The sequence below is a fragment of the Oenanthe melanoleuca genome, chromosome 2, assembly GCF_029582105.1.
Source record: "Oenanthe melanoleuca isolate GR-GAL-2019-014 chromosome 2, OMel1.0, whole genome shotgun sequence".
Taxonomy (NCBI): Eukaryota; Metazoa; Chordata; class Aves; order Passeriformes; family Muscicapidae; genus Oenanthe; species Oenanthe melanoleuca.
The window spans coordinates 104,508,060-104,526,404 of NC_079335.1; the positions used below are offsets into that span (position 1 = coordinate 104,508,060).

Sequence of the window (18,345 nt, forward strand, 5' to 3'; positions counted from 1 at the left end):
TCTTACACAAAGCTGACTTTTCATTGCTTCTGCTTCTTGCTTCCTGTCATCCAGTTGTTGTTTCAGCTGGTCGGTCTCAAACTTGGCTACCTCCTGAAAATTGTCATAGTCATCCTGCAGGCTTGTCTTTTCTTCAAGAATCTTTTCATGTTCTAGCCTTCATAAAAGAACCCAGATCAAATAATCTAGTAAGGGTTTGTGTCCTTAAAAATTATTCCAATCAACTGTATTTTAAAATAGTTAAATAATATCCAGAAAGAAAGAATACTCTCCAAACTATTTCTGCTAGCACAGAAGGCATCAACACAACCACAGCATTTAATTTCAGTTCCAGGTTCCTGGTCTTACAATGCCTAACTCAAAAAATTACTTCAGCTAAGACATGACCTGCAATAATGCAGAATATAGTTAAGTTTTCTGGGAGCAAAAATCAAACCCAAAACATAAAACAAAATCACAACAAAACAAACTAAACACAACAGCAACAAAATCCAACATAACTAAACCATGTTAGTAATTAAGAGCCCTACTGATTATCATCTTCTGATAATAACGGCAATTTTTGCAGACAAGGCGGTGAGCTTTTCTGGCTTTGATACTTGAGTTATTTTTTACGATTTCTTTCTGCTTGTATTTTTAGAGCAGCATCATTAGGTCACCTGCTTCATGTGACCAAACTGACAAGCTGTCCACTTAACTTTTGGAGAGCAGCAAGTTTATAGATATATCCTATTGAATAAGAAAATTATATAGGAAAGCAAAATTAAGGCAGGCACATTTTGTTTTCTTTCTAATAATTCCACCATATTGCCTGAAATAGGCATGAAAGAACTGAGCAAAAATACCAAAATCAAACAACCCAAACGAACATCCTCCCCAACAAACAAACAAACAAGCAAAGGACAAACACAAAACAACTTCAAAGAAAGCATTTAAAGTGTAAGTTCATATAGAGGAGAGGATGAGGTAAATTACTTGATACACCCAGAAGGGATGATTGTCCCAAACTGCCAACATACCTGACATTGTCAAGCTGGAACTGTACATCCATATGTCTATCAGAAAGCTGACTTATTTCTTTCTCTTGCTTTTCCCTAAAGGCATTATATTCCAGTTTTACAGCAGACAGCTCTTTGTCGGCAGACTGCAGGACAATGCGCAAGTCATGGACTTCACTTTTTAATACTGTCAAAAAAAAACCCAAAATAATTTACATGCTATTTGGAAAACTGTGCTAGATATACGGCACAATGCTACAGAACCTGCAGGGAAAGTCTCACAAACCTCTGCATGTTTTCAGTGGAATTAATCTCAAAAGTCACACACTAAAAGGCTTTATTAATGGAAAAGGTCAGTGAAACACCGACTTTAAGAAATAAAGGTGAATCAAAAACATTCCAGACAATATCACTGTAAATTTCCATAGACAAGAGAGGTTTTATAATTTATTTTTACTTAATACTGTCCTTTTAAATACTGTATCTTGGACCTCCTTCACATTTAGAGTAAAGACAGAACCATTTTGAATATTGTATACTGTGCAAGACTAGACAAAGATGATCTGCAAGTATCAAAGATTGCTTTATTTAAAAAAAAAAGAAAAATCAAACCTGTATGTCAACAACCCAAATAGTTACTCAGCATGTGCTTTTGTTGATTTAAAACAGTAAGACACCTCAAAACTTTTAATGAAATTTTAGTATTACAAAGACTTACAATCAGCATTGTTTTGACTTTCTTGAAGCTGCTTTTCCAGTGATTTTGTGTGTTCAAGGAGCTCCTGGCGTTCTTTACTCCAGTTATTCCTCTCAGATGAAAGAAGCTTGAAAAAAAAGAATAAAATTTCTTAAATAGAAGGAAGTGTAGGAGTGGGTAAGTCACACACTAACAGTAATGTAATGATGGATTAAAGCATTTCATCAACTGATTATAAACACATTTTTCTTTAAATTCAGTGTTTGGTGACTTTGAAATCCCTCAAAGTCCAAGAAAAAAAATAATTTATATAACTGAAAACATTACCTTATCTGAAAAGTTCATTTAAAAGGAACCCACAGATTAGGAGCTGATACCACAGATATCAGAAGTGAGACTGATCTGGAAAGAATACAGGCCTTATCTCCTTTTCTATGACAAATCAACCCTAGCAATTAAGCAAGACTTGCAAATATTTGATAGGTAGTTCCAACTGAGATGAATATTTTTGGCATTCCAAAGTTTAAGATTTCCTTGTTACTATAGTTGTTTTCGAGAAGTAATGAAGTTGGCCAAACCCAAACACAACAAGCTTATATTTAAGCTCAAGCAGGCTCAGATCCACAAGATTTAAAACAACAAAACCAAATTCAAAACTGCAGTGTTATGTTAAATGAACCTTTCCTGCTTACTCCAGCTCTAGGAGGGTTGGATTAGATGACCTTTAAACCAAACCAAACTATTCCATGATTTTAAGTTCCTCTCTTCCTGCATAGCCCTGAGTTATGACACTATGTAAATTTGTCAAAATGCAAGTAACATTGCAAGATCTCACCAGAAAACACAGCAGTATGACTCTATGATAGTTACATTAGCCCTATATTACATTGTTATCTCACCTCCTGTATTTGTGCAGAGTGATGCTCCAGTTTATTAATATGTTGCTGGAGTTTTATATTCTTGCTTTCCTCTTCATCCAGCTTTGTCTGCATTGTGCTTATTTGCTCCTGTGACACAACAGACACTCAAAATTAGAGAACCCATCTTGCACTTTTTTTCACATGCCATATGCCAGATTGTGCATATTAAATATAAAAAGTCAACAAGTTTCTATTTTTATGACCTGAACCAACAGAAAACAGAACATTCAAAAATAAACTGGTATCCTAAGTATCTGATTTCTCCTATTTCTAACTTAACTGCCAAAACACAAGAAAATCCTTCAGTGAATACAAGGACTGAATCCAATAAATGCTTAGTTTTCAGACACATATTTACCTTGGAAAAATAAGGCTTTAAAAAGAAATTATTCAAAACATACACTTAGTTAAACTCCTTAAAGGATCTCTGCACTATGGTAAGCATCAAAGACGGGTTTTGGCTATTGTGCCAGGGTTTTTACATGCGCTGAAGTTAGTTCCAGATTCTAGAGAGCAGTTCACCTAAATTTGTAGTGCTCTTCTATGTGAGAAATGACCTTCCCTGCCCAGCAGAAAATATACAAGACAATGATAATGGTGGACAAGCATTATTTGGCTTGTTTCTTCAAATAATGCAGTATTATATATTATGCTTGTGTATTGTTCCAAATGTAGCTGTCAACTTATAAAGAGGACTCCTCAGAGGCAAGTTCAGGTCTAAACAGAGAAAAGTATCAACGTCCTGCAATAAACTACTTATGATATTCAACCCTCAACTCACTGCCAGTAGTTTTGTTGTAAATTCTCTTTCAAGAATAATGCATAGAAAACCGTTTAGTGTTAAGTATTAATGAGAGGCTTCGGTTTTCCATGCAATTTAAAATGCATTTGGTGCAGGGGAAGTACTTCATGGCAAAGCCTGCTTTATTATGAAGCTGCACATACACTTCACTTTTTATTCAGATTATTCACCTGTGCTACTTTGAGCTCCTCAGCAATGGCTTCACATGCTTGCTCAGTCATCTCTGGAGGAACTGGCTCTTTTAGAATGTCATCCATCATCTCTTCAGAACGCTGAAAAACTTCAGAATTATAGTCTGGGCTTATTCGTGGCACAAGGCGAGACCTCAGCTGGTAAGCTTTAGTTGGAGTGGTTATGATCTGTTACAAAAATTACAAAGCAGTCTTTATTTTAACTGTAAAATGAAATTCAAACTTTGTCAGGTATTGTATTTTTTAATTCTATAAGCAGAATAATGAAATAAAATGCTTAAAGTGTCTAGTTCTGAACTACTATTAATTCTTCAGATTTGTGGTCTGATGACAGTAGCAGTCATTCAGTTAATACACCAGAACAAAAAGTAGCCTATTTGCTTTATCACATATGGAGAACATTCCAGAAAACTAGCTAGGCTAAGGGATCACACAAATGACAGTCTGTAGTCTTGTACAACTCAGGAGTAAGTACGTGTGGCCTTCAATAAACTTATTCTCATACCTTAAGACTTTCTCTGTGTAGCTTATGTAGCTGAGCGACTTCTTGGCGCTTGTGCGCTTTGGTTGCCTCCAGAATGTTTTCAAGATGCTGGTTTGCTTTCTGAAGGGATTGAAGCTCTGATTCCAGTTCCATCTGTTTTTTCCTGTTTGGAAAGTATTTTGCTACTGTTAAAACTAGCCCATGAGTACACCTTCCTGTCAGTAAGCAATGAGCAAACTGCAGCTGAACTTTTACCCAAACACTGAAATGCATTATTTTGAGAAGAAAGCCACCACTGCTGTATTAAAAAGTTAAAATAACGTATAAAAAATGAAAAAGCTAAGCAGCTTATTTGTGCCTGCATAATGAAGCAAGCAGATGGATAACTAAACATGTCAGAAAAAAAACCCATTACATGGTAAGAAATAAGCTGAGAGTCCTGTAGTTCCTTTTATGAGAAAATGATATCACTCATACCAATATGGTTTTAAGCTTAAAAAATGTTATCCAGTTATATGAGAAGTATGAACTGGAGCTTGCTAGGATTAAAGAAAATCCTTTAAAGACTTGTTTTTTTTTGAAAGTGCTGCTCTATTAAGATTATTTTGCCCTCTAAGAGTACTTGAACTGAAATCCATCAGTTGAGCAGAAATTTAGAAATAATTTCCACTAGGTATTTTGCAGAGCTACATGCTGTTACTGTATATAATTGCCATTATTGTCATAATAGTAAGGTCTAAATCTATAGAAAAATGGAAACTATTTAATCTCTTGGCAGTTTAATGCAATTATTTTCCCTCATGCTCTTGGCATCTCCAGCAAAACTTAGGGAACAGAGTAGAACCTTAGTTGTGACTGCATCTGGACAGCAGAAAAATTAGCATATGTTGTTTTTGTGAAATTGCTATTTTACTCTACTTTTATTCAGTTACAGCATATAGTAACACATGTATGGAAAATTTCATTTACTCAGAAACTGGAAACAAGTTCAAATTTAGTGAAATTTAGTGACTCCAGAGGCTGAAAAACACATTTCTGTTTGACTGCATTCCACTAAGAAAATGTTGGTAATTGATAATAAAATGCATGCATACTACCAAGAAAGCAAGACATTCACAAAAAATGGAATACATAAAATAGAAATATATTTAATGGGCAGAAAAATATAGTAATAAATAAAAATATAAAGAGACTACTGTAATTAATGATATGGAACAAGTGATGGATTCCTGAATTGATAAGCTCAGTAGATCGTAATACTATTATTTATAAAGTTCATAGGATTTGCTACACAGAAATCTAACAATAAAATACAGATTTGTACAATTGCCTAAATAAGCAAAAAGGATATTAAAAGCTACTTTGAAAAAATAAAAGTGGGGAGGCAAAATTGTGCTTGATGCTTTTAGAATTACACTCTCATTTCACTGAAATCAACAGAAAGCAACATTGTTAGGTACAATTAAAACCAATTTTAAAAAATCAGGTCTTTTGCCTTCCAAGTTTGCATTACATTTGCTGGAAATGCTATTTCTCTTCTATCTGCAGTTACAAGACCTGAATTTTTCAGAAATGGAGTTAATCAAGTGAAGTCATATATTATTCACATGCATATGAATACTGAAGGTATTAGTGAGGCCATTATCATTATCTTGTGCTGCCCTCCAGGAGATCAATGACAGTAAATTCTTTACTACATTAATAAGGGTAAAGTAGACCCTTACCTCATGTTTAGATGCCAAAGCAAATGGATATAAATGTACTACCATGTCTTTGTTCTGATTTGAATTAAACCTTTGTTCCCATAACAAGTCTCAAGATAACAGTTTTATTGCCTTCTTAAAACTCTTTGAAATTGAGATAAAAAATTAACCAACAGGTCAGCCAGAGTTTTCTAGAGTGCTTGGATTCTACTTTTATTGTGACTCAATCTTGCAGACTTCGAGTTATTATATTAAAAACTACTGTTTTTACAAAACACAAACAAACCTCCAAAACAAACAAAACCTCCAAATACCCCCTCATTCTCCCCATCGAATCCTACTTCCTGTCACTGCCTCCACCTGTAATATTTCAGTTACTGAAAAACATTTGCTCTACTTAGAAACTAAGCCAAACTCTCCCAGTGCTGTTAAGCAGGTGGCTGCCAGAATTAAAGGTACGTCCATCTCCTGCATACTGTGAAGCTTTTTTCTGTATCTTACTATCAAGAGTGGCTCAGGAAAAGACAAAGAAACCTGCAGCAGTGCAGACATACCTTCAGATGTAATGAGGGTTTTTCCCTGGTCTGGGAATAACTGAGTTCAACAGGAACATACCCTGTGTATGCATGCCATTATTCTTAACCTAGCCCTTTCTTACAAGCAAAGAACAAGCTTAGTTGGTATAATCAAGATTTGAGTCTTTCAAAAATTGGTATGAATAATGACTTAAAACCATTTAATTACAGATATTTCAATACTGTTTTGTCTCACTTGGTTAGCTCTTTAAATTCTTCGTATTCTTGCTTTGAAGTTGCCAGTTCAGCTTGGGTCTGTAGCAGACGAGCTTTCAGCCTTTCGACAGATGCCAGCGAGTTGCCTTCCACTGACATGGTGGCAGAATGTAGGCGGTGACCTAAAGAACAAACACAGACCCTCTGAAATCACACAGAAGCTCAAATACCTAAAGTTTTACCAAAATGAAAGCCTTTGTGAGCTTTTGAACAGCACAGCAGCAGCTGACATTGACAAAAATAGGTATTGGCAACAGTCCACATGAAAACCAGTAATAATTAATATTACTGGAGTCTTCATGATAACTAAGGAACACAAAATGAGATTATAGATGAGTTTCACGAGATGCAAATCAAAATTCCCAACTGCTTGAAGGCCAACATGAATACAGTTAAGTAAAATTGTTTATCAGTCTTCAGGTACCACTTTGAGGAAGGCAAAAATACATCAAGACAGACATTTTCAAAAATATGCTGCACACGGCACAAACACAATAAGCATATTTAGCTGGAAAACATGAGCATATTTTTACCTCCAGTACTTTTCTCTGTGGCTGAAGCTTCCAAAAAAGCTTTTTCTAGCTCTGCAATGGTCTGAGCATCAATTTCTTGGGCCTTTTTAACTGACTGTAAAGAGCGAAGCTTTTTATTCTCCTCTCTAAGATTCTGGTTCTCCATGGCGTATTTTGCAATTCGTGGGTGTCGTTCCATCTGTGGCAATCAATATTTTGTACAACAGTTTTTATTTTCCAGACAATGCTATAGCTATCTAGCTTTAATAAGGAATAAACTGTAATAGAAAGGAAAAGAGGTGTTCCCCACAGTGGTTAAAACTACTCAATTTTTTTTGGTTAATTTCCTTACTGCCTTGGAATCTACTCTCAAGACAGCAAGTTTACATCTTACATATTTACTCTTTTACTGGTAATAAAGAAGTAGGATGCTTTTCTTGCTGCTCTCCCTTTTCTGTTTTAACTTCAGCTTTCTTAATGCTATCCTTGCAAGCCATAGTAATGTTGCTATAGGCAATAAAGGACTGTCCTAAACTTCACTTCTTCTCCTCCTCCCTTTCCTCTGAAGCTCAATTCTGAGCTGCATGTTTATGCTACTCTGCCAAGACATTTACTTCTTCTCCCTACTTGTGCTTGGAGGAAATGGTATTTCAAGAGTTTGCCTTCTCTCTTGGGTTACTTTCTTCAAAACTGCCTCACAAATTATACCACACCTACCCAAAGCTGTTCTCCAAACAGCTCCAGGACCACATCACCCTTCATACATCCATCTGGCATGTGTATTATCCTTCAAAAACTCACTGCATTGTTGGCATCCTGCTGTCTTTCCCTTTCAACTGATGTCATAGGGCTCAAAGTCTGCCATATGAATGAGGATTTGTGATTTGGAGACTTCCTTGAGTTGCTGAAAAGAAACTTTGGTCCTCTTCCTAACTCCAGATCAAGTGGCCTGTGGCAAGCTCCCAACATGACATCATCCATACTAAACTCTCCTCTTATGCAAACTCGAGCTCTAAAATCTAAACCCAGCCATTATCTCTTCCATAGGGAAACCTCATGCATTTGATATGCTTCTGTAAGGGAACCCACCACCATCCTCTGGTTTTCTATCTGACTTCCATAAAAAACCCACATTCACCCAGCACAGGACTACAACAGGTGAGCTATCTCACAAAAAAAATTGTTACAGAAAAGGAAAACCAAAGACTTTACCTGTTCTCTGAGTATCTGCACTTCCTTCCTCAAGTCACGGAGGAGATCATCTTGCTCTTTTGGCAATAAAATTCCACCAGTTTCTTTATGTAATCTCTCCAGGCGAACAATATGGTCTTCCCGGAATTTAATTATCATTTTATTGGACTGAACAAATTTCTCCTTCTTGGCACACAGTTCTTCTAGCTGTGCAACTTTTTCTAATAAATTCTTAGAAAGTACATATATAGATTAGTGAATTTTCAAGGTGCACATCTTACATACATATGCAGAGGCAGACAAATAATGCAGAATCTCAACTGCAATAATTTTGTGAACATACAGACCATCATTTGCAGTAGATTTGTAGAGAGCAGCAGCTCATACCAAGAACCCAAATTATACTACATATTACAAAAATTATACTTAGAAACTCCAATATAATCTAGTAGAATAAGTATTCTATTAGGCAGCTCAGGTGCACATCATTAGACTCCCTGTTTCAGTTAATTTTCTGAAGAAAAAATAAAAATCCATTTTGGCTGTTTCAGTACTACACCAGGATCAAAAAACAATAAAGTAAGAATGACTGGGACATTTGCTTCAAAAGCACACTGTTGATTAAAACATTCAAAATTAAGTAAAACAGAAGCTTGTTCTGTTCAATTTTTTTTAAATAAGAAAACCCCAGTAACACCCCCCCCACCCTAAAATTAAATATACTATCAAAGATATCCCATGGCTTGTTAGAATTTGAAAGATAGAATAGAAACACAGAATTATTTTGTTTGGAAAAGACTTTTAGGATCATCAAATCCAACCATTAATCCACCACTGCCAAGTCCAGCACTAAACCATTGTTGTTTAGCCCTACAGATGATATCTTAAATGTCATTTGACTAAGTTCCCTTGTTACCAAACCTTGTTATCTTTGAATAGAGTATTTTTATTCAAAACCAAGGAAAATCATTAAGAGAGTCAGCTTCAATACGCTCACTAGTCTCACCAGAAAGGACACTGAATGCACTTAGAAATATCAGTGCTTTCTTACCTTCTTTTCGCCTTCTGATTTCTCCCAGAACAACATTGCCTCAAGAAAGTTGTTCATGTAATTTATGTTGATCTTCCCTTTGTCAACAACATCTGTAGGGGAAGTCAAAGAAACAAATGCCATATTTATTAAAATACCACTTAGCTAGGATTTGCTACGTATAGAACATGACAATTGTATAAAGCAAACTGAAATAAATTCTTTAAACAGTGTAATTCTTCCACAAAGATCGTGTGCCATACCCAGAGCACACCATTTAGACAGTATTCCTAGTCACCTGCAAGTGCTGATAAAGAACAGAGCTAATTTACCTAATTGCATAATTAACGAAGTTGTTCAAGAATTAACAGCCTTGCCATGAACTTTTATTAAAGTAAAAGAATCAGTCTGTTCAGCTAAGCATATCTATAAAATGCAAAATCCCTCTGAAATTAATTTGATAACACTAAGCCACTGTTAGCATTATTAGTACAGTTTGTACATATTAAAAGTGGACTGACTGAGTTATGAGAAGGAAATTTAGGATAATAAGCCTGAATTATGTGAACAATTAGTGGCTTAATCTGGAAGGAAAGTGTCCACACAAGGGATTAAGAAGGTTTAATATCCCACTTAGAAATTAATTAAAAATAGCATTTCTGAATATTCTAATACAGACAAGTCTACTTATTTATGGAATACTAACCACCATAGTATATAGGTGCATGGTAGCTACATTATCGTGATTTCATATATTTTAAAATGCCATCATGTTTCTGAAGTACTTAGAAAGCAGATTTTGTATTTCTGTGATTAAACATTACAAACACAATTTAACTGCACAGAACAAATAGAGCTCTAATATATAAAGAAGTTCTCAAAACTCTTGTTCAGTGCTTAAACATCATCACTTGTTTTCCCTCAGAACTCTATCATTGAGCCCTCTGTCAATATTCATATGTTTACGAACCATGACTCGGTGTCCTACCTCATCTCTGACTTGTTTTTACTGGTTAAACGTGTATGCTAACAGAGAAGTATTTTTTCCTTGGGAAAACTCAACAAGGCTTTCTAACTTCTGTCATAGCTTCTCCTGCTATCTTCTATTTCTTGGCAAGGTCAGGAAAGAGTTGACTCACGAAAACAGTAAGACTTACAAGACAAAGTTTACAACCTTGCAATCAAATATTATCAAGTAGCGCGTTTCAGTGAGAAACATACGTACTAGGAAGCTCTGCTGAGATTTGGTGAGAAGCTTAGAGAAAATTACCTAAAAATTCTGTTTCCATCATACATTGAAATCAAACATCTGTTGAAAGTAAGCATCCCTCCTAGGTTCTTGTGGATGGGGCAAAAAAGGGAAGAGGGAAAAAAGTCCAGTCCTGAGCATAAGAAGAATGCAACATTGTGCCTTCCTTCTGACTTAAATGTATGAGGAATCACATGCAAACTTTTGGTTACTTAAAGGATTATATATCTCTTAAGCTCAAGAATATCTAGGTATCATATAATAAAACCATAGTCCAGTAGCCAAACTTATGAGGGAGAAAATAAAACCACACTAACAATTTCTCCAAGGAAGCAGATGTAAGTACAGGAAACAGGATCCATAAGAAAAATGTGACCCCTGTAGGTCAGTCCCTACAAAAATACTAATTGTTCAGAAACTTAATGAATGCCTGCAGTCTTCTGGGCTACAGAAATAGCAAATTCTCCTTCACCTCCCACTCTTACCTTGTGATACAGGAATACTGCACACAGATGGCACTGAAGTAAGTCGAGCAAGTTGTTCTTTCAACTTCTTGACCTCAGCTTGCAGCTGGCTCACATTTCCTTGTGTATCTTCATTTACTACAGCCTTTTATAAGTAGGAGAAAATCAGGCAAAGGTATAAATAAACATCGCACATGATAAGAAAAAACTCAAAGAATGCAAACCAGTACAACTACTAAGAACTCTTTCCATCTTAGGAAAGGAAGAATTCATGGGAAAAGCAAAGCTCCATTCACTACGAAACCAGCAAGTTGCACTTCAGATGGAATTAGAGGTTAAAAATGTAATGTTTTCTGCAGAATTTTGTCTGGATCTTTTTCACCAACAAAGCAGTATATGTCAGAGACAGTTTCAGCTAAATGCCAATATGCTTTTAAAAACCCACTCATGAGAAAGTACATTTTGGGCACTAGAATTAGTATAGAATAAGTTAACAGAAACAACATTGATTCAGAAATTTTTTTAAATTTTACATTTTTAGTGTTGATTTACTTTTTACTTTTGTAATTAAGTGCTCTGAAAACAAGCAATGAATACATGCTATTAACAGCCATTACTTAGTCTCTAGCTGTTGTCCTTTATTCCTAACCATGAGCAAACAAGCCCTTTTCAAAAACAATTTGTCTTTAAAAAAACCCCACACAAAGCAAATTAATGTTTTCAAATAAGCTAAATTAGATTAAATTAGTGAAAGCACAGGCATAGTTCAGTGAAGCTACTTTGCTTACAGATATTTAAGTTAAATGACAAGTGTCTGTTGCTACAATGAAGACATTAAGAAACTCTCTTACCTTGTTTTTAATCAACTTTGCTCTCTGGGCAAAGTTGAGAGTGGACAGTGTTTCACCAAAACACTTGGATCCTGGGTGAATGTTTGCAATTATACACGTTTTTGCATTACCACCAAGAGAATCCTATTTAAAAACACTGAAGTTAGTTTTATTTGCATGTTTTTGGTGACAATAGGAATCCATCACCTAAAAGATATCATGTATAATTTTGAAAAAATTGCAGAAAGAATTTTGTTTAACAAATATCCACATAGAAGGTAAGTTTCTCAAATTTTATTTTCAAATATTGGTATGAAGGATGTGACTGTAAATAAAGACTTTATATGGGGCTTCAAAACCCTGACTACATGAGATAGTTTCTTCACCCGAACAGAAGGGAGAGGAAAAAAAACAACTGCAAAAATAATTTTGGTAATCAGCAGATTAGTGGTCACACTACTTTCAACATCATTTGTTCCTTGTTCCAGCCTATCTTCCTTCTACCTGCAACTATCAAACAAACAAAATCACAAACCAACAGATTCTTGTCCAAGGATATGATAGGATCATCTCCCTTTTACATGCATATCTTCAGGTATTTCTGTGCTGCTAAACAAATAGCTCTCAAATCTCAGGAGAAGGTAGCATTTGTACCTAAAGACTAAAAATCTAGCACATACATAATAGTCCACAAGCCTCAATGGCATTCTCTCTCTAATAGTGAAGGTCATGTTTGTGGACTTTGCAGAATACAGACCTCAAAAAATAACCACTTAAATAACAGCTCACAAAGCTGTAATTCTCTTCCAATTTTTATGTATTTTGGGTTGCATTGGAAGAACATAATTCCCCACAGTTTCATCAATCTACAGAGGACTGGGACGGAACAGTGAGAAACATTTGCTGTGATCACAATACTGTGTTGTATAACAAATACTGTATGTATACAAATACTTTATTATAACTCAAAAATATACTACAGACATTCACATACTCTTCACAGAATTTTGGGGGGTGCTGACATCCAGCAAATCTTTGCATCTTTCTTTGTTTTGTGTTCATTTTGAAAAGAGGCTATAAGCTTCCAGGTAGGAGACTAAATTTAACTAACCTTTAAGGCCAGACCAACCCTAAGCACACATAAGCTAATTCTAGAAATGACATCAAATGTTTCAACACATCTCTAAATATTACATTTTGATACATATTATTTCCCAAATTATAAGAATGAAAATGTGATTTTTTTTTTTTTTTCAGTTAAACTTCCAAATAAATATGTAGTAGGAGCTTATGAGAATAAATAGACTTGCCTGCAGTTAACAGCAATAGATTGATTAGAAATCTGTTTAGGTTAAAAAGATAATTTTCAGTCTTTTTTCCACTTGCCCAATATTGAAACAACTTTAATGCACTGTAGTTCAGCTTTTTATAGAAAAAAAGCCCAATGAAATATTTTTTTCTACATCCCAGGTAGCAGATAAAATCCAGAGAACATATATTACCCGTAGCAGAAAAGTGAGCTTGGAATCCCGGTAACAAATGTGTCTCTGTTTGCCATTGCCCACATCAACAAGTGCTGTGATTACTTGGCCCAGGCAGCTTAGTGATCGATTGATGTTACCTGCTTCCTAAAAAAGAGGAGGGAAAAAGAGTGAATGGATTTGGTGGATGGAACAGGGCACTTCATCTGAAAAGGGAAAGATGCCACAGATACTACAGAACTAACCTTTAACCTCATTCCTTCTGTATGGGTGTCTTTCTGTCTCTCAGATCCTGCCAAGTCTACCAGGTTAAGGAGGGAAGACCGAATGTTAACAACCTCATTGTTTTTCTCCATGGATTCCACTGTGATAGTAAAAACTGCATGTGATCTGGAGGATTCTCTGTTCATGGAAGTCGATGCTACACGCCGGTTTCTCCAGCCCTTGGTTAACACCTAAGCATGAAAAAGACATCACAATTTCAGTTGTGTCAGACTGTACTTTACATACAGGTGACATAAGCAGCCGTAGGCACAATTCCATGCAACAGCTTTTTAAAATCTCAAGGACAAGGACTTCACTTGTTTTATAACAGATGTATTTTAAAAGCAAAAAAAGATATAGCTACAGTCAAGCTTAGCAGCAGAACTTGTTATAATATTAACTTATTTTCTCCAAAAGTGCCACTGCTGTTTAAAAGCATAACATACCCAATACTGGTATATGTTAGCAGCACACAAAATAACAATTAAACAAAATTAAAGTCACACAAGTAGTATGCATATGTGTATCATTCATGGACAAATAAACTGACAATTCTGGAACACATGGAGCCCGCATAGCCAGAAATGCAGTTTTCTGTTTTCTGTTTCAGAGATGTGTAAGGTAAGCATTAGGGAACTTTTACTGTAATTGCAATTCAGGTATTCCAAACTCCTAAACCTTTTTGATTGCTTACAGGTACAGGATAGTCAGAAAGCATTGCCTTAAACCAGCTTTTTAATGATGTTTTGAAGTAGGGAGATAGGGGGACAAAGCATCACAGACCAAAAATGAGTCAAAAAATGTGCTTTAATCCAAGAAAAATATTTACCACTTAAGATTTAAGATTAATAGTCCAGCATTAAAAAGTGCCAAAAAATACCTGGTATGCCTCAGCAGCAGATGACACCACCTGTTCAAAAGCCCCATCAACAAAGACTCCCTTCTTGATGTGTTCTCTGAGAAAGAGTCCGGCTGAAGCAGAATCTAGCAAGTCAAATATCTGTTCATTGTAGATTTCAATAAATGAACATTTGCAGAGAAAACTCTTTCCACTGCCAGCCTGAAAAACACAGTAATTTACACTATAAATAGATTGGTTTTATTAAGTCTGTCATTGTATGGCAGCAAGTCTTTTTTCACACATATCTAAAGCTATTAGATCGCATATATATTCTGCATACTGTACATTTCTGATATGCAGGTTACAACCAACATCCAGAAACCTAGATGCATTTTTAGACTCAAAAATAAGCACACTTGTGTCTGAAGAAAGTGTACTATCATTTGGTAGAGTACTGGATGTAAGCATTTCTCATTAATACATTTGAGGCAAGATGGCAATAATCTTGGTAACTTAAGGGCTGAACACCCAGTTTACCAACCTTAGCTAATCTTTACCTTGAGACATTACTTAACTGCAATAGTAATTATAAAATAAAAGTACCTTTTCCTTTTCCCGCTCGATTAGAAAAAATAAGTATTCAAAGCTCCGTGGAATTACACCTCTCAGACTGTGAGTGAAATTATCAGAATCAGATGGTCCTAAAAAGATTTTTAAATCAAAAAAATAATTAATTAGTGCTACTCAAGAGTAATACATCTCAAGACACAAAAAAAAAAAAAAAAAAATTAAGAAACCACTGAAAGATTAATCTCTCCTGCACTTACCCATCATAGTAAAGGTTTTTCCTGACCCAGTCTGGCCACTAACAAAAAGAAAAAAAAAAAACATATGTGAGATAAAGCTTTATTTTTCATTAATCTGCTTCTTTTAAGAAGTCAAAGCTTAAAACAAGCAAACAAAAAAATTTCTAAACTGAAGATAAGGAGATAGAAGCAAGCTGAGAAATCAGCTAAAAAGGTATAAAAATAGAACAGCAAATTTTACCAAGAAATCCCATTAGATAAATTCTGTTTTGTCTCCCCTATCAACCACCATTTTCTTCCTCATTTCTGTTAGAAAGGGACGTTAGCATTAAAATAAAGGCTTTCAAACGTATACATTAAACTAATTTTTGGGTCAATCTTTAGAGTTTTATGTCATGCAGTAGTGACATATTTTACTTAAAAATTATATTTTTCTTTTAAAGGTTTTTTTTTTTTTTTCTACTGTAGTTATTAATCATGCTAGAGAAACTTCAGGGCAATTTCATTTTCATTTTTCCACATTTGTATATTGTAACAAAGTGGACTTGACAGTTTTGCAAAAGCTGTGCTACACTAAAAAACCCCAGTAAGGTTTTGATTAGGTTAGCCCTTTAAGTCAGCATTTTCTGACCAAAGTGCTTCCTCAGTTTTCAAAATGAAAAGATATTGAGTTAATATAATGATATCCATACCACTAGTCATGGATATATTTCTACCTTAAAAATATTCTAGAAATTAAAATTATCATTCATGAGTTTTCCCACAGGCAGCCAAGAGTCACTAAAGAGTTGAGCTGACCAAATACCAAGTTAAAACAATTTTCATTCCATTTTACCATGGACATACTGAAAACCACTTGTTCTCTCTTTAACAGTAGAATGAAATTCCTATTTTTTTAAGCAAATAATAGTAAGATTGAAACGGGTTTACATCCACATTATCAGCCTTAAGTGTTAAAACACTTATAATGAAGTGTTATAACACCTACATACAGATTTCTCCAAAGGAGGGGCAAAGAGTACCATCCAATATTGCAAGAACATTCTTTATGCTGTGCTGCAGTAAAGAAGCACTTTTAAAGTTTACTGTAACATTAAGCAGGCTCTGGCTTTTAAACCCCAGCTGCTTATTAGCACAATCGCCTTAAATGCCACCATTGCTATGAAATGACTGTACTTGCTATGAAATCACTTACTATGCAAAGATGGTTCCATTGTAGCCATTCATACAAGATTCAACAATGTTTTTAGCCGCACCTGAGAACACAGACTCCTGGGGACAAGGGAAAGAGAAGGCACCTAGCACCACCTGTTTTAAATACCTTTTATATCAGTGTTTCCTATGCCATAACTTTATAGTATGTAATAGATGCATTCCTTAAGGTTAGACATGTACCATGACCCTTGAAATTCTCACCACAAAACAATACATCCTAAGTCTTTGGGACAAATCAGTCTCTTTGAAAAAATTTTATGCCTTGATAAACTTGAAGAGAAATAATAAAATTCAGCACTACATAAACAGCTTCCAAATAATAATAATAACAATAATAATAATAATAATAATAATAATAATAATAATAATAATAATAATAATAATAATAAAGTGGTTTTGATTATGCTATGCAGTTTGCACCATCAGTAGGCCAGGTACCTGTGAATTTCATAAGGACACTTATGAAATCCAGCTTTAAACACATGCCACTGCACAATGGCACATTCAATCAATCTTAGTCTCATCTATCTTTACATTTTTCTCTTAGATCTGCAAGAAGAGGCTAGCTACAAATAACAGCCTACAGCAGGTGAAGTTTTGTTTTGTTTGTTCTTTTTTAACAGAAATTAAATGAAATTGGGAGTCTTAGCAGATTTAAAATTATGTTCAGAATGTCAAACACCATATTACAGAAATTAAACTGAAGGATTTCTTTACAGCATTACTTGCCCCAGATGAGCAATACATTTAAAAGGCAAAAGTATAGAAAGGAAATATAGTAAATAGAATATAAACTCCAAAGCTCCTTAAATTCAAATGTGCAGGGCCAGGAGTCGAACTTGATGATACTTGTGAGTCTCCTCCAACTCAGCATATTCTGTGATTCTGTGAAATTACATCTTAATATCAGCTATTGACTGCCAGTTATTTTTATACATTTGTCTCAATAGGCAGATTTATTTTCTCTCTATGGTATTACCATAATGTTTACAAACAAAACCTTCAATTTTAATTCAAACTCCAATCAAAAAAATTAACAGCTAAAAAAATCACATCAAAACTGTTAGAGAGCAGAATTTAGTGCAGCATTCTATACTGTAACGACATATTCCCCAATCTGACCACTGCAAAAAATTAGACCTAATGCACTACATCTTTAGAAAGGCTTAGCATAGTAGTTGCCAAAACTTGGGTGAAAATAGGAGTAGTTATGAGATTCTGGAAATTATTACCTGTGTTGTTTCCATATTCGCAACATAATCAAAAGTGAAGATCTTTGGCTCAGGCTTTGAATGCAGACGGATGGTATTTGATGAAAGGATAGATAAACACAGGCCATGATCACCATCAGTTAATGCAGGTCTGTCTGAAGGGGGACGTACTCTTACAAACACTTTGATAGCATCTCCTTCAACACTAAATAAATGTTTATGCATTAGATTAGTTCCAAAAAGATCCGTTTTCTGATAAAATTAAATCACATCAGATTAAGCATATGAAGTATTACAAAAAAATCATTCTACTATTTGTAGATGTAATCAATAAAGGTAAAAATGTGGGAGATTTAAAAAAAAGAACATGCAGTTACATACAGTTTTTTGCTGTGGCACCTAACTTTAGCTCTAAAAGAACACATTGCATAGCGAACATGAGATGCCCTTCTTACTCCTGGAAGTTTTAATAGATCAATGGATCAGATACTGCTACAATCCAGCAAAAAAGTTGTTACCATTCTCCTTTGGTGCTCACAAGAAGGGGAAAAAGAATCAATTCTTGATCAATTAATCAAATAAAGCATAGCAAGTGCCTGCATCTAAAACATCCCTAATCAGTTTCATCACATTTCTCACATTTAATAAGTAATTGTGTGTAACTT

At 34.9% G+C, this 18,345-nt stretch overlaps 1 protein-coding gene across 2 annotated transcripts in view; it reads right to left on the minus strand.

The window, feature by feature from the left end:
• Positions 1-18,345, minus strand: part of KIF15 (kinesin family member 15) — a 36,284-nt gene that overhangs the window by 15,250 nt on the left and 2,689 nt on the right. For both annotated transcript variants that reach the window (XM_056483470.1, XM_056483472.1), the window contains exons 3-21: positions 17,702-17,885; positions 16,450-16,526; positions 15,276-15,313; positions 15,052-15,149; positions 14,488-14,667; positions 13,589-13,798; positions 13,365-13,490; positions 11,884-12,006; positions 11,054-11,177; positions 9,341-9,432; positions 8,311-8,520; positions 7,120-7,297; positions 6,567-6,708; positions 4,114-4,255; positions 3,588-3,776; positions 2,595-2,702; positions 1,717-1,822; positions 1,020-1,185; positions 7-157 (exon numbers count right to left, since the gene is read on the minus strand). In XM_056483470.1, the coding sequence (XP_056339445.1) occupies positions 7-157; positions 1,020-1,185; positions 1,717-1,822; positions 2,595-2,702; positions 3,588-3,776; positions 4,114-4,255; positions 6,567-6,708; positions 7,120-7,297; positions 8,311-8,520; positions 9,341-9,432; positions 11,054-11,177; positions 11,884-12,006; positions 13,365-13,490; positions 13,589-13,798; positions 14,488-14,667; positions 15,052-15,149; positions 15,276-15,313; positions 16,450-16,526; positions 17,702-17,885 (2,644 nt within the window). The remainder of the gene's footprint in view (positions 1-6; positions 158-1,019; positions 1,186-1,716; positions 1,823-2,594; positions 2,703-3,587; positions 3,777-4,113; positions 4,256-6,566; positions 6,709-7,119; positions 7,298-8,310; positions 8,521-9,340; positions 9,433-11,053; positions 11,178-11,883; positions 12,007-13,364; positions 13,491-13,588; positions 13,799-14,487; positions 14,668-15,051; positions 15,150-15,275; positions 15,314-16,449; positions 16,527-17,701; positions 17,886-18,345) is intronic.